Raw genomic sequence first — 14,691 nt, 5'->3', positions numbered from 1 at the left:
TTATGACATTTTCATACATGTACTTTGATCATATTCAGCCGATTTACTCTCTTGTGCGCCTCCCCACCCTGTCCCCAAATAGTCCCCCTTCTACTTTTGTGTCTTTTAAAATGGATTCTGCATATGAGAGAAAACATGTAATATTTGTCTTCTAAGTCTGGTTTCTTTAGCTTAACATCATCATCTCTACAATAACAACCATGAGCATTCTTGCAGGGAAAATAATCTAAACAAGGATATGAATACTGCTGTTAGAGACAGAAGGACACAGCATGCAAAAGCCAGAAGCAAGTAAATGCAAAGCACATTCAGAAAAAGTTAAGTAAACTAGCATGGTTGGGGATGGAGTAATAGAAGATAATCTAAGAAAGCAAAGTGTAGAAAAATCCTAAAAGCCAATGATTCCTATTTTCTTCTTTAACCCAACCTCTCATTCCCCTAGGACTCACAAGACCAGGACAGAGTTAAACATAATGGGAACCCAGTAACTTATAATTACAGAAATATCAATGGTGGGTAGGACTTAGGATAGGATTATTACATGCCATGCACTGTACTAAATTGAAGTACTAAATACTTCAATAAACATTTTTTCCTTTAATCCTCATTTTAAAAATCTTTGAGACAGGTACTAACATTATTCTCACATCACCTAAGAGATAACTGAAGCTTAGAAAAAATAAGTAACTTTTCCAAAATCACACAGTGAAAAGGTGGGTTCGTACCTAATTTATCTATTTCTAAAGCCTACAAACTGAACCAAAATAAATGCTAACAAATGCACCAATCAGAAAATTAACAACTAGATTATCCATCTCTAAGTATCAATCCTGTATTGCAGAAGAGAGACAAAGAGAATAGACTCCTTGCCCCACTGACTGAACGACATTCCCTAACCTTTAAAGAAGGTTTTATGTCAGGAGGATAGAGAATTCAAGGCCAGACGGGCTATATAGCAAGACCCTGTCTCAAAAACAAAACAAAAAACAACAAAGCTGGGGATTTAGCTCATTGGTAGTGTGCTTGCCTAGCATGCACAAGGCCCTCCAGTTCAATCCCCAGCACCGCCCAAAACAACAACAACAAGAAAACACTTTTGTCCTGAGGCCCCAGAATGCTCTGTAGAATACAAAGCTTAAAATCTTCCTCCAACTGATTTGGGCAACTTACATTTGAGGGTTTCAATTTACTGGTCTCAAAAATGGGTATAGCAGTACTTACTATGTCGTAGAACATTGTAAGGCTAGTACATATAAAACGTTCAGCACAATGGCAGGCTTGATTTAAACGACGGTTGTCTACAACACAGTCCCTGCCTATGTAAGCAAGTAACCAGAGAGGTAAAGTGGAAAAGTTGGGTCCTCACCCATTTGGAAGTGGAAATCAAATCGTGTCTAGAAAGATCAGAGGACACTTCAGAAACACATTTACAACAGCCCTTGGGTAATGAATAATCCTGATCCCCACAAATCTATGCAATGCATGGGAAAACAACAGGATAACAAAGCACAGACTCTGGCTATTCTATTAGCCTCGGTGGACCCAGAAGCTGAAGCAGCCTGTTCAGTCACTGACCCACGGGCTGAAAACTCCCAGGCGAGAGACTTACTCAAGGCCAGCTTTCTCCGGCTCCTCGGCTTCAGTGTCCATGATGCACCCGCAACACTAACACAAGCTGTCAACACACACTCCCTTCATGTCTTTCTGCCCTCAAACACTAAAAAAAAAAATCCTTAATCTACTCTCCCAGCTCTACCGCCGAGGTGACGCCTACCACTAGAACCCAACCCTCACTCAGTCTGAGAAACACGCATGCGCGACTCGAGGCGCCCGGTTTCTCCAACCGGAAACCCAAAGTGTGTTGTCATGGAGACCGCGAACTCAAAGGCGCTTAAAGTGTGCTCACCGCAGCCTTGCTTGACAGCGAATGACTTAATAAAGACCGAAAACTAATGGGTTTCCGGAAAAATTGCGATGGCTCACCTCACAAATGCTCTGAAAGAAGTAGAACAGAGTCCCCGGTGCCTCAGTTTTGTCAGAAATAACTATCTTGCAGGAGGTGGTTGTTACACATCTGTAATCTCAATCCCTTGGGAGGTCGAGGCTGGCGGATCGTGAGTTCGAAGCCAGCACGACCTACAGAGCCAGACCCACTCTCAAAAAGAAAACCAGTGATCATCTAGGGCTGGGTGCCTCCAAACACTGCCCCTAGATCATCCACACACATGTTAGAGCTCTCTATGTTAACGATAGGTATTTCAGGTTTTAATTTGCACATGTGCTGACGTACCAGATACCAAATGCAAGCGAACAACACGGGAGTGCAGGAAAATCTGGGTATCTTTAGCATGTTTAGGTTGGAAACTGACTCCCATTCTCTTTCCTCCACAGTTCTCTTCGGAGTTGGCGATCGCTCAAGCAAATCAAGACACACACCGTTCCTCTTCTCTTTAAACTTTTAATACCAAGAACCCAAGTCAGAATTCTCAGTCAGATGCAGAAACTGTTCCTTCCTTTCCTGATTCCTGATTCGTACGTTTTATCTTTTCACTAATTGGCTTTTTACAGGTATCTTAAAACTTGCCTAGTTTGGCACAGAGAGTTCTCAAAATACTGTTCAGGATAGAGACTGAACCCCTTAATAACGCGCCTTTCCGAGGGAACTCAGAATATCTAACTTCAGCGCTGGGTTTAAGCAGCACCACAACCGCCAACGGGGTTTGGGGCTGACCTGCCGCCTCAGGCGGGGTTAGGAGGCCCAGCTCGGCACGCCGCCCCGCCCTGCCCAGACCGGAAGTGGGGGGGAGGAACGCTCTGTTCTAGATGGGCCTCGGCGCGCGCCGTAGCGGCCGCCCGAGAGGACCGAGCGGGTCTCAGGTTTCGCCCCGCCCTCCCCCGCTGCTGTGTGGCCCTGCTTCCTTCAGGCTTCTCCGCCGGTGGTCATGGGGCAGGAGCCGCGGACGCTGCCGCCCTCCCCCAATTGGTACTGCGCCCGTTGCAGCGATGCAGTAACCGGGGGCCTGTTCGGGTTTGCGGCGCGGACCTCCGTCTTCCTTGTCCGCGTGGGCCCTGGCGCGGGCGCGATCCCTGGGACACCCCCATTTCGAGGTAACTCCCCACGTCCGGGCCCAAGCCTTCCTGGGATCCCAGGGGCGCTAGCAGGTCACCTCCAGACACCCCTTTTTCTACGGAATCTGGGGCACCAGCGGAGAGAAACGTCTTGCCGCAGTTACTGAGTCGCGATGGGGTTCCAAGAATGATCCAACCTGCCCTGTAGCCAAGCGGTCCCGCCTCCTGGCGCTCGCACGTGGGACCGTTCGCTTACCGAAAGTTGGCCCTGGGCATTTAAAACGTGTGGCTCCTTCCCCTCATCCCTTCCCAAAGTATGAGCTAGCCCCCTGGGAGACTTCCTGGGATTGGGGACTGTCTACTGCTATAGACCGTAAGCAAGATCCTACAAATTCATGATACTCGTTTCTGTAGGATGAATGGGGTGGGCCTGATGCTTTCAGGATCCAAACTAGGGCTTGATCATGCCTTAGAACATGACGTGTTAGCTATTTATTGCAGTCCAAATGACCTGTGGGAGAATCGAAGTAAGAATGGTTTTCACATTCGTCATTTGGGGTATCAACATTGTTTTACAAATGAGAGTACTTTGAGGTTCAAAGAGAAGATTACCTGCCTGGAGTTACATGGCAAGAGGCAGTATCAGTACCTGGAGTTCTGATTATGAGTTTGTAGATATTTTTGTTTGTTATTCTGCTCACTCATCATCCAACATTATGATTCCTTCCGGAATCTTGGATAGCGGTTTAATTAACTTTAAGTCTGATTTTGCTTAAAGTCATAGGAGAGTTAGTGGGACACACGGAAAGGGTCTCTGGCTTCACGTTTTCTCATCACCCTGGTCAGTACAACCTCTGTGCCACCAGCTCCGATGATGGGACTGTGAAAATCTGGGATGTAGAGACCAAAACAATTGTGACGGAGCATGCACTACATCAGGTACCAAAGAATAATGATTTCTCAGAACATTTTCTATATCTGTGCTGAGAGTTCTTTTGTTTCTAATACAGTTTTGCTAGCTCATCTGTGCAAGGAAATTTGTATTATTATGTTCATTAATTAGATAGGAAGCCCTGTATTGTAAAGTCTCAGAACTTTTTTGAAAGGACTGTTTTGTTTATAAGCTAGACATAAGCAACCACGTGCTTTTGCAAATGAGTTAGAATACCGCCACATTTAAATCTCATCTATGGCTGCTTTCACGCCACAACAGCAGAGTAGAGAAATAAAGATAGCATAGCCTGCAGAGTCTAGAATATTTAATAGCTGGTTGTTCTCATAAAATAACCTGATATAAACTGTAAATGAATGAATGGAACTCATTTGTAAAACAGATGACTACTGGGTGTGCCTACCTTTTAAGAGAACAAAGAAAAGACTAATTTTAACCTTGTATTGACTTTTCACTGACCAATTAAAGAAAATTATTTTAATGATTCTTTGATCCCAAGTAGTATAAATTTTCCTGTAATTTGATTAATACAGTGTTAAGTGCCTGTAGTATGCCTAGTGTTAGGCCAATTTGTGGTACAAGTTAAAAATTAAGTAAAATTCAGTATTGACAAATGAGAAGTAAATATTTTTATTTTGTTTTGAAGCATACAATATCAGCATTGCATTGGTCTCCTCGAGTGAAGGACTTAATAGTATCTGGGGATGAAAAAGGAGTAGTTTTCTGTTATTGGCTTAACAGAAATGACAGCCAATACCTCTTCATAGAACCCAGAACAATTTTCTGTCTTACTTGTTCACCTCATCACGAAGATTTAGTAGCCATTGGGTAAGTATTGTGCCATCTGTATTAACAGTTGTTTTTGCTTATGACCATATATTTCATTTGCATTTCCATCTCCTGTGCTATTACTCCTCAAAGGAAACTTAAAAGTGTTAATAGCTTCTCCCAGACAAGGGTATCACTTATTCCTGTGATCTCCAGGTCCTTGATATCTGTCTCACTCCCTCTCTTTGTTTTTGTTTCCTTCCTCTCCATGATACTGTACTTTCCTTGTTTTTTATGCCTAATTTCTTCAGTTTACTTCACCTTTTTCTCACTTTACACTGTCGTTGGATATAATGCTAACTCCCAGAGTATCAGTTGACTATTTTGTCTCTGGTTCTGTACACTCCCTCTGAATTGGGGAATTGATAGGGCAGTAGGCTCTGTCTTCTTATTGATCGCCATATTGTTTCACATGAACTAATCCCCTTTTCCTCATTTTTCTGTCTTCTTCTCACCCAAACATGTCTGTTCCCTCCACTTTAAAGGCCTGACATAAGCCATTTCACTGTAATATTAGAGGAGAAAATCTAACTAGACTGGATTCAAGAGACCAGTGGGGGACCAGGTGTGGTGATTCACACCCATATACCAGGAGGATCACAAGTTCAAGACCAGCCTGAGCTATATAGTGAGACTATGTCTCCAAGAAAGAAAGAGAAAGAGAAGGGGGGAAGGGGTAATAAGATAGTGTAGATACCCACAGAGACAACTTTTTCACAAAGTTTATTGTAAAAATGTGCGTAGACATGAAACCAGAAGAGATATCTGGAGTTAGCCAGGCTCAGAAGACCAAGAATCATATGTTCTCCCTCATGTGTGGAATTTAGATCTAGGGCAAATACAGCAATGCTGTTGGACTTGGGTCACATGATAAGGGGAGAACACATACGAGAGGTATGGGGATAGGTAGGAAACCCAAAACATAAAAGTGTCTGATGTCCCCACTGCAGAGGAGCTAATACAGAAACCTTAAAGTGACAGAGGTCAATATGGGAAAGGGATCAGGAACTAGTGAAAAGGTCAGTTAGAGATGAATCAACTTGGGTTGTAACACACTTGTACATGGAAGCAATGCTAGAAATCTCTCTGTATAGCTATCCTTATCTCAACTAGCAAAAACGCTTTGTGTCTCTTATTATTGTTTATGTCTTCTCTTCAACAAAATTGGAGAAAAGGGCAGAATAGGTTCTGTCTGGAAGTGGAGGGGGGGCAGGGGGGAGAAATGGCCCAAACAATGTATGCACATGTGAATAAATAAATAAATAATTTTTAAAAGAGGAGTATGAAACGAAAGATACCAAAGGAACATTTCTATGCTGGTTTAAGGGAGGTATAGTAAGAGTAAACTAATAAATACATGAGTGATGAAATTGATCCATTTGACAAGTAGAAACAGTTGAAAATATGGAATAGGCGCAAGTAGATTTGTAAATCTGTTTGGAAAAAGAGAGTATTCCATTCTTTGGCTTCACATTTTCTCAGGGAAGTGTAAGTCAGAGGTGGAGTCAAGTCTAGGATCAGATTGGAACTAGATGTGAGAAGAAAGCATGAAAACTCAGAGAATAGGAAAATGAATAGATCAAGGTTATGAATTTAAACTACTCAAACTGAGTAGTTGGATTCAACCAGGTTTGGAGTTTTGTGGAGTCAGTAGCCCTGAGAGACAGTAAACAAGGGATAATGGTGTTTTAAAGAACAACTATATGGCTCAGCCTGTAATCCTTGCAATTTGGGAGGCTGAGATTGGAAGGATTGAGGTTCAAGGCGAGACCAGGCAAACAGTTTGCAAGACCAATCTCCAAAATAATCAGAGCAAAGTGGAATGGAGATGTGGCCCAAGGGATAGAGCACCTGCTTTGCAGGCACGGAGCCCTGAGTTCAAACTCCACTCCTACCAAAAAAAGAGCAACTATAATGGTGTTTCATGAAATTTGTGCTGTGCTGCATGAGGGAAGGGGTCAAGACAGATGTGACTGAGTAATAGTGAAAATAGAAGGGTTCTGCGGATTAGCACTCTCTTGAAATGGGACCATTGCTACAATGGAGGTATGTACTAGAGAAAGTGAGCAGAATGTGTAGTGGCCATCATGATCAAATAGATCTTGACAGAAGAGCAGGAATTCACAAAAAGTAGACCATCTTTCAGGTAGAGGATCTAAACAATCACATAGAACTAGATCAGAAAGATTTGTTCTTAGAGGATCTTTAAAATGATCATTCCCAGAAGGCTTTACTCAAATTTCAAAACAGTTTGATCTCATGTCAACTAGGTTGCCTAACTTGTTGAAAGGTCTGGGAGTGAAGAATAGTATGACTCAAGTGGTAGAGCACCTGCCTAGCAAGCACAAGGCCTTAAGTTCAAACCCCAGTATGGCAAAAAGAGAGAGAGAGAAGTATTTAAACACTCAAAGTCTTCAAAGACCTTTTAATATTCTATTTCTGGGTTTTATTTCTTGTTTTTGTTTGTTTGTTTTGTTTTTTAAATCTGTATGGTGCTTTTTCCTATAGAGTTGTCTAATGTGCCTAGAATTATGTGTAGAGAATATAAATAGGTGCAACCACTTTGAAGAGCAGATTTTACACTTTGTAGTGAAGCGAAGATGTACATATCTTACATCCTTGCAGTTCTATTACTAAACATCAAGCCTGAAATTGCCCTACATATCTGAAAACATAGCAGCCTTTTTGTGTGGAATAGTAAAAGATGGAAGCCTTTCAGAATCAAAATGAATAAACTGTGATTTGTTCATAGAATACAGTACTAATACAAAAGTGTAAATGAGTGACCCAAGATAGAGTTACATGCATCAACATGGATGATTCACAAACAATTAATGGAAACAAGCAAGCTGCTGTAAAATAGACTGTATAAATACCATTTGTATGAGGCTTTGAAATATACAAAATAATTCTGTGTCTTATTTAGGAGTATATACAAAGAAAGACTAGGAATGAAATGACACAAAATTCAGAAATAGTGATTAATCTCTGAGAAAGAGAATGGTGGTTGAGGTGGGTCCCTTCAACTTTTCTTTTTTTATTTTTTGTTTTTGTTAAGCTGGGTGGTAGAGAATCCTTTATGTGTATGAAGTTATTTATCTCTTTTTGGTGATACTGAGTTTTGAACTCAGGACCTTACACTTACTAAGCAGGTAGTCTACTGCTTGAGCCACACACCCAGTCCTTTTTTTACCTAAGTTATCTTTCAGATAGGGTTACATTTTGCGTGGAGCCAGCCTTAGTCCACAATCTTCCCACCTGTGCCCCCTGCATAACTGGGACCACAGATATGTGCCACCATAGTTGGCTTGTATGTCAAGATGGGGTTCACTAGATTTTGGTCTGGATTTGCCTCTAACCATGATCTTCCTGAAATCCGCCTCCCAAGTAAACGGGATAGCAGGTGTACATCACCATTCTCTCCTCATCATTTGTTAAATAACTTAGAATCTCTCAGTTTCTTTTTGAATTCATAAAATGGCAACTGTGGCATCTACTGTTCAGGTTTGTTTATTAAGTTTGTAGTTAATAAACTACAAATAACTTGTGAAAAGGAAATTGTTTTCAGTGCACTAGCCAATTCATCTCTAATTACTGCATTGCTGCAACCCTGTAAGAACTATTCTTCTCTCAGTTCCCTGAAATAAAAGCATGTTCCACCCTTTGAGCTCTGTGCTGGGCAACATATGTAGTATTAGTTAGTGCGAAGAGTCTGATCATGAAGGAAATTTTTTTTTTTTTTTTTTTTGGCAGCACTGGGGCTTGAACTCAGGGCCTTGTGCTCGAAAAGCAGGTGCTCTACTACTTGAGCCACACCTCCAGCCCCATGAAGGAAACTTTTAATGAGACCTGAAAGCATGATATGAACACTTTGGAAAATGGGCAAAATGATTTCTTGTCCTCTCCCTTTCTTCTCTACCCCAAATGTACCTACCTACCTTTTAGATGTCACAGTGCAGACACCTAACCAAAGTGTTTACTAGAGAGGCTACTCTGAGTTCATTTTTCACTAATATTTCTAACTCTTGTTTTTTTTTTTTAGCTACAAGGATGGCATAGTGGTTATAATTGACATCAGTAAGAAAGGAGAAGTTATTCACAGGTTTCGAGGCCACGATGATGAAATCCACTCTATAGTCTGGTGTCCCCTACCTGGTGAAGATTGTTTATCCATAAATCAAGAGGAAAATGCAGGTAGAGATGATTGAAGGGAGAGTTCAGTACTCTTGACATAAAGAACAAAATGGGTAGAATTGTATCATCTAAATTGTATTTAAAACCTTAGGTTATGGGCTTGGGGGTGGCTCACATGGTAGAGCACCTGCCTACCTCTGAGGCTCCGAGTTTGGTACAGCAAAAAATAATAAATAAAAATTTTTTTTTAAATTAAGCCTACAAAAGAGAGAGCATTTTGTAACCCTTACAAACTACAGGTTTAATGTAAATTAAAAACAGAATTACCATCTCTCTCCTAGAAGAGCCTGAAATTACTAATGGGAAAGTTATAGCAGAAACTCCTATAACAAAAGGCTGCTACTTAGCCACTGGAAGCAAAGATCAGACCATTCGAATCTGGAGCTGCTCTAGAGGCCGAGGTAAGGTTGGTGTTTGATGTTTCTTTTGTGATAAAACCTGTATTGATTTGGTAGAATTTGCTGCTTTTTTGCTCTTATTGTTCCAATAGTGTATATTGTCTGCCAGAAGTCTGTTCCTGCCAGACACTGGTGGCTCGCACCTGTAATCCTAGCTACTGAGGAGGTAGAGATCAGGGATCTCGGGCATATGGTTCAAAAGACCCTATCTTGAAAATACCTAGCACAAAAAAAGGGATAGTGGAATGACTCAATCGGTAGAGCGCCTGTCTAGCAAGCATAAGGCCCTGAGTTCAAACCCCAGTACTGTCCAAAAAAATCTACTCCTCATTTTTCCTCTCCAGAAAGTTGCTGCCACAGGGTTAGACTTCTGTGCTCTGCCTGACTGTTGGATTAGTTTCCAGTATGGCAAGGACCCCTGCCTTATTGAAGGATCGGTTTTTGGTATGGAAAGCAAGATATATGTTATAAGAAGAGGAATACTGGAACTTGGCAAGGCCTTTGTCAGAGGAATGGAAAACAATCTCTAGAGTTAGAGCTTGTCATACACAAATATGGAGTAAATAATACACATCCAGCATAGAGATACATGTTCACATGTAAATGCTCACTGTTCAAAGTAATCTAAAAATCCATGTGGGATGACCTCTAAACTTAAAGCTGTCTAATACAGTGGTCTTCAGTTCTTGTGCAGCAAAGTCAGCTGGAGCATTTTGGAAAATTATAGGCTTCTGGAGTACACTTCAGATGTACTGAATCAAATCTCTAGGTATTGGACCCTAGCACGTGTTTTTGTCTTATTGGGCTTTGTGCTTGCTAGGCAGGTGTTCTACTGCTTGAACCACACTGCCAGCCCTTTTTGCTTTGGTTACTTTTAAATAGGTTCCCACTTTATGCCTGGGCCAGGGTGGACCACAGTCCAATTTATGCTTCCCAACATAGCTGACCATTGTGCCCATCCATTGATTGACATGGGGTCTCACAAATTTCTTGCCTGGGCTGGCCTCAAAGCACAATCCTCCTGACCTCCGCCTCCCAAGTAGCTTGGATTACAGGTTTAAGCCACCTCGCCCAACCTAGCATGTATGTATTTTCTTCACTTGTTTGTTTTGTTTTGTTTTGGTGGGACTGAGGTTTGAACTCAGGGCTTCATGCTTGCAAAGCAGGTACTCTACTGATTGAGCCATGCCTCCACTCCATTTTTGCTCTGGTTATTTTGGCATGAGGTCTCAGGAACTGTTTGCCTGGGCTGGCCTAGAACCACTATCCTCCGGATCTCAGCTTCCCAAGTAATTAGTACTACAGGTGTGAGGCACCAGCACCCAACACGTGTATTTTTAAAAGCTGTCCTTTAGTTCTGTTGTATAATATAGACTAGGAAATATACCCCTGCTACAACATGTGTCAACTGCCAGATTTTTCTCCTTTGGTGGATTTATGACCAGCTAGGAGAAGGAATCCCACTCTGTCCTTCCACCTTTGGGTAATCTTGGGTTGTGTTACCACCTTGGCTTCTCAATTAATGTTTCCATGAGAAATTGAAGTATTTATTCTAAGTGGCCAAAGTTAGCTTCTAAATCACAGATCATGGATTGTGAACCACTGGTGACTTCAAGTACCTAGTTTTGTGTGCTTATTGGCTTTTTTTAATCAATAGGAGTAATGATTTTGAAATTGCCATTTCTGAAGAGAAGAGGAGGGGGCATAGACCCAACTATTAAAGAGCGCCTTTGGTTGACACTCTATTGGCCCAGGAATCAGCCAACACAGCTGGTATCCAGTTGTTTTGGGTAAGTCTTTTTTGAATCATGTTTTACTTTCCTATTTGGCCTTGGAAGTTCCTAGGCTTCCTTTTTAGACAGAGGAGATGGAGAAAGTAATAGCCAAAGCTTATATTATCATGGGCCAGTTATCTTTTCTCATTGTTTGAGACAGTTCACTGTGTATCCCATGCTGGCCTGGAACTCAACATCCTCCTTCCTCGGCCTCCAAGCCCTGGAAGTATGGACTACCACACCTGGCTGTCATGAAATAGAAAAATCATGAGACCTGTGCTGTCTACTAACTAAATTGTGTAAAGATCAAATAGCTGTAGCCTAGTAGTTACACATTCTGAAGCTAGACACAACCGAGTTTCAGAATGAGTCTGCTACTTACCTGCTTTGTGTTCATGAGTAAGACTCCATATATTTCTGAACTTCAATCATTTATTTATGTAATGATATTTTCTGTGTCCTAGAATGGTTATGGCCAGTCAATAAACAAAATTCGTTGAGCACTTCCTGTCTGAAAAAGCAAACCATTTTCCTATGCTCTCACATCACAGCAATCAACACAAAAGACTTCTGTGACTCCCCACCAGCAAGCAAGCAGTTAATAGCAGCAGACATGAGCTGGGTGTCTTCTAATTCATTTCAATTCTGATACCACCTAGAAATAGTGTCAGATCCCACAAGATGAGGGCTTGGTGCCAGAGATTTCCTGGAACCCCCGCCACACACACACACACACACACACACAAAACACACACACACACACACACACACACAAAACACACATTTTAGATGCCAGTTGCAAGCCCGGATTGTTTTACCTGAGCTTCTGACAGAGTATAGATCAGGGTTCCCACAACCTCCTCCTCTGGTTCAATTAATTTGCATGAGCAGTTCACTGAACTCAAGGAAGCACATATGTTTACTACTTTATTACAAGAATATTAACGGATATAGAGGAAGAGATGCACAGGGCTAGGTATGAGAGAAGGGAAAAGGAATTTCTGAGCCCTCTCTGGGCACACCACACTTCAGGACCTTCCACTGTTCAGCTATCAGTGCTCTGTCTTTTGTGGGTTTTGTGGAGACTTCATTACACAGACATGATTAATTAAATCCGTAACCATTGGTGATCAACTTAAGCTTTATCCCCTCCCATCGGTTCAGGATGGGGCTAAAAATGCCAGACCTCTAATCCTTCCCTGAGTCTTTTGGGTGACCAAACTCCTTAGAACTACCTACATGCTGTCAGCCAATTCCAAGGATTTTAGGAGTTGTACGCCAGCAAAGGCTATGTATTTTACAATATCATAACTTACCTCTAGTTGCTGAGGATAATAAGAGAATTTAGTAGGCCAGTTCTCTACTTTTAAATGAGGTAATATAGATAAAGCACATATGGGTCTCCCAAAATATTAAGCATGGCCCAACTTTCTACTACCACCCCAAAAAAGAGGTATGTCTTGAATTTTGGAGCTATGCAAATTGTAGTGACATTGTATAGTAAAGCTATTAGAGAAATCTATTTAAAAGGTAGTCAGGTACATTCACATGTTTTGAGACAAAGGTATGGAATAAAATATCCTTCCCACTTCTGCATTCCATAGCTAATTGGGCAATGAGGAAGAGCAGATTGCTTTTTTGTGTGTTTTGAGACAGGGGTCTTGTTATATAGCCCAAACCGGCCTCAAACTTGTGATTCTCCTGCCTTTACTTCTTCACCTCCTGAGAGGCTGAGATTACAGGTGCACAGTAACCACGCATCGCTCAGCAACAACAACAACAAAAACGGTTTTATTTGGCCACAAAAGAGATTTGCAAATCAGAAGGTGCAGCTACCAGGAGAAGGTGAGCTAACAAGGAGACGTAGGTCCCTTCAGGATAACATTCTCTGGAGAAGATAAGCAGGATGAGTCACGCCTAACAGTTGAAAACTGACAAGTCAGGGCAGTTGTAAATTTTGTCAGTCCCATTGGAATGTTCAGGTCAGGAAGCAAACTGATCACCCAGATATTGTTAGGTTCTGGGAAATTGTTCCCTGTGGCAAATGCAGTTCACCACATATCAGTGTGGCATTCTGCTTCCTGTCAGCAAATTGCTAAAGCTCAGAAAAGGATTAACTCTCTCTTTGGCCATGTTGCTGCCATTTTGACTTAAATTTTATCAAAGGAACAATTAACATTATTTAACAACCAAAAACCCAAACCCTGCCTCAGCAATAACTGGCTTCAGAATGCTTACAAGAGAGATCTCTAGTGCATTTGTTTTTCCTTCACAGAGGTGAACTGTTGCTGTGGGATTTGACCCAGTCTTGGAGACGGAAATATACCCTCTTCAGCACTTCAGCAGAAGGGCAGAATCATTCCAGAATTGTGTTTAATTTATGTCCTTTGCAAACCGAGGATGACAAACAGCTATTACTTTCCACATCCATGGATAGAGATGTAAGATCTGCTTTGCTTTAGCCAGCTTTGTAGAACAGTGATTTATAATTTGTGTGGGATAAGAGAGTTTCACGTCCCATTCCTGCTTCCTGTTTCAAAGCTCGTATTAGTGATCAGCGCAAAATACGTCAACAGCACACAAGTAAAGGAAATGTGAGGAACCACCGTGATGCTTGTTTGCTAAAGCAGAAATTTGAAAAAAAAAAGTGTCCAGGGAAGGATGTGTGAGTTCATCAGCTTTGGTTTATCCTGATCTGTAATTCTCTCTTCAAGAGAGAATTGGCTGTATTTAAGAGTTTTTGACCTTAGCTGTTTTTACAGCTAAGCTAGGCTTTTTGATAAACTTTGTTTTCTCCCAAGTGCCTGTGTTCAAGTGACAATTAAATACTTTTTCCTCTTCCTTCCCTGAGTATAGGACACTTGGCGTTTAGACAGCAGCTCTTTTCCCTCAGCATGGGGAAAAATCATCATTTAGGATTTTAAGTTCATTCTTATTTAGAGTTTGCCAAAAATGGTATCAACTGAACTCTAGAAAAATGGGAGACCTGAGTTCTGGTTTGCTAATGTTTGGTACTGAATTCACCGAACATCTCTGGGAATGAATATACTCCAGGATCCCTTTGAGATGTAATTTATTGCTGATTTTTTTTTCCTATGAGACGCTTTTTCCATTTCCTATTGGAAGAGTTAAATTATATAATCTTTGCCCATTCTCCTAGCCTAGCTTTTGAAGTATTTTGGTGTTTTTGTCCTGTTTCTCTGCTTTTCTCTAGGGTTAGGCCCTAACCCCTTAATTCTTTCAGGTAAAATGTTGGGATATGGCTAACCTGGAGTGCTGCTGGACCCTTCCTTCCCTTGGTGGGTTTGCCTATAGCCTGGCTTTCTCTCCTGTCGACGTGGGCTGTTTGGCCATAGGCGTTGGGGATGGCATGATCCGTGTATGGAATACACTCTCCATAAAGAACAACTATGACGTGAAAAATTTTTGGCAGGGTGTCAAGTCCAAAGTTACAGCGGTAAGGATAATATTTTTT

At 41.6% G+C, this 14,691-nt stretch overlaps 2 protein-coding genes across 16 annotated transcripts in view; one reads left to right on the top strand and one right to left on the bottom strand.

Moving 5' to 3' along the window:
* The window catches only part of LOC109690272 (immunity-related GTPase family M protein 1-like), a 218,440-nt gene extending 216,569 nt beyond the window's left edge, over positions 1–1,871 (bottom strand). For 3 of the 13 annotated variants that reach the window (XR_012442465.1, XR_012442469.1, XR_012442471.1), the window contains exon 1: positions 1,610–1,834. The gene's annotated coding sequence lies outside the window, so the exon portion shown is untranslated. Of the gene's footprint in view, positions 1–1,609 lie in introns of all 13 variants that reach the window. The other 10 variants (XR_012442473.1, XR_012442470.1, XR_012442463.1 and 7 more) reach the window with 7 other exon arrangements.
* Positions 1,872–2,837: 966 nt separating this feature from the next.
* The window catches only part of Gemin5 (gem nuclear organelle associated protein 5), a 52,996-nt gene continuing 41,142 nt past the window's right edge, over positions 2,838–14,691 (top strand). For 2 of the 3 annotated variants that reach the window (XM_020169521.2, XM_020169522.2), the window contains exons 1-8: positions 2,838–3,108; positions 3,848–4,008; positions 4,668–4,849; positions 8,892–9,043; positions 9,325–9,444; positions 11,099–11,231; positions 13,492–13,657; positions 14,461–14,673. In XM_020169521.2, the coding sequence (XP_020025110.1) occupies positions 2,943–3,108; positions 3,848–4,008; positions 4,668–4,849; positions 8,892–9,043; positions 9,325–9,444; positions 11,099–11,231; positions 13,492–13,657; positions 14,461–14,673 (1,293 nt within the window). In that variant the 5' untranslated portion in view covers positions 2,838–2,942. The remainder of the gene's footprint in view (positions 3,109–3,847; positions 4,009–4,667; positions 4,850–8,891; positions 9,044–9,324; positions 9,445–11,098; positions 11,232–13,491; positions 13,658–14,460; positions 14,674–14,691) is intronic. The other variant, XM_074057069.1, reaches the window with a different exon arrangement.

This window comes from Castor canadensis, chromosome 16 (assembly GCF_047511655.1).
Source record: "Castor canadensis chromosome 16, mCasCan1.hap1v2, whole genome shotgun sequence".
NCBI lineage: Eukaryota > Metazoa > Chordata > Mammalia > Rodentia > Castoridae > Castor > Castor canadensis.
The sequence above is the reverse complement of the archived record's forward strand: the minus strand, read 5'-3'. Positions and strand labels throughout refer to the sequence as shown.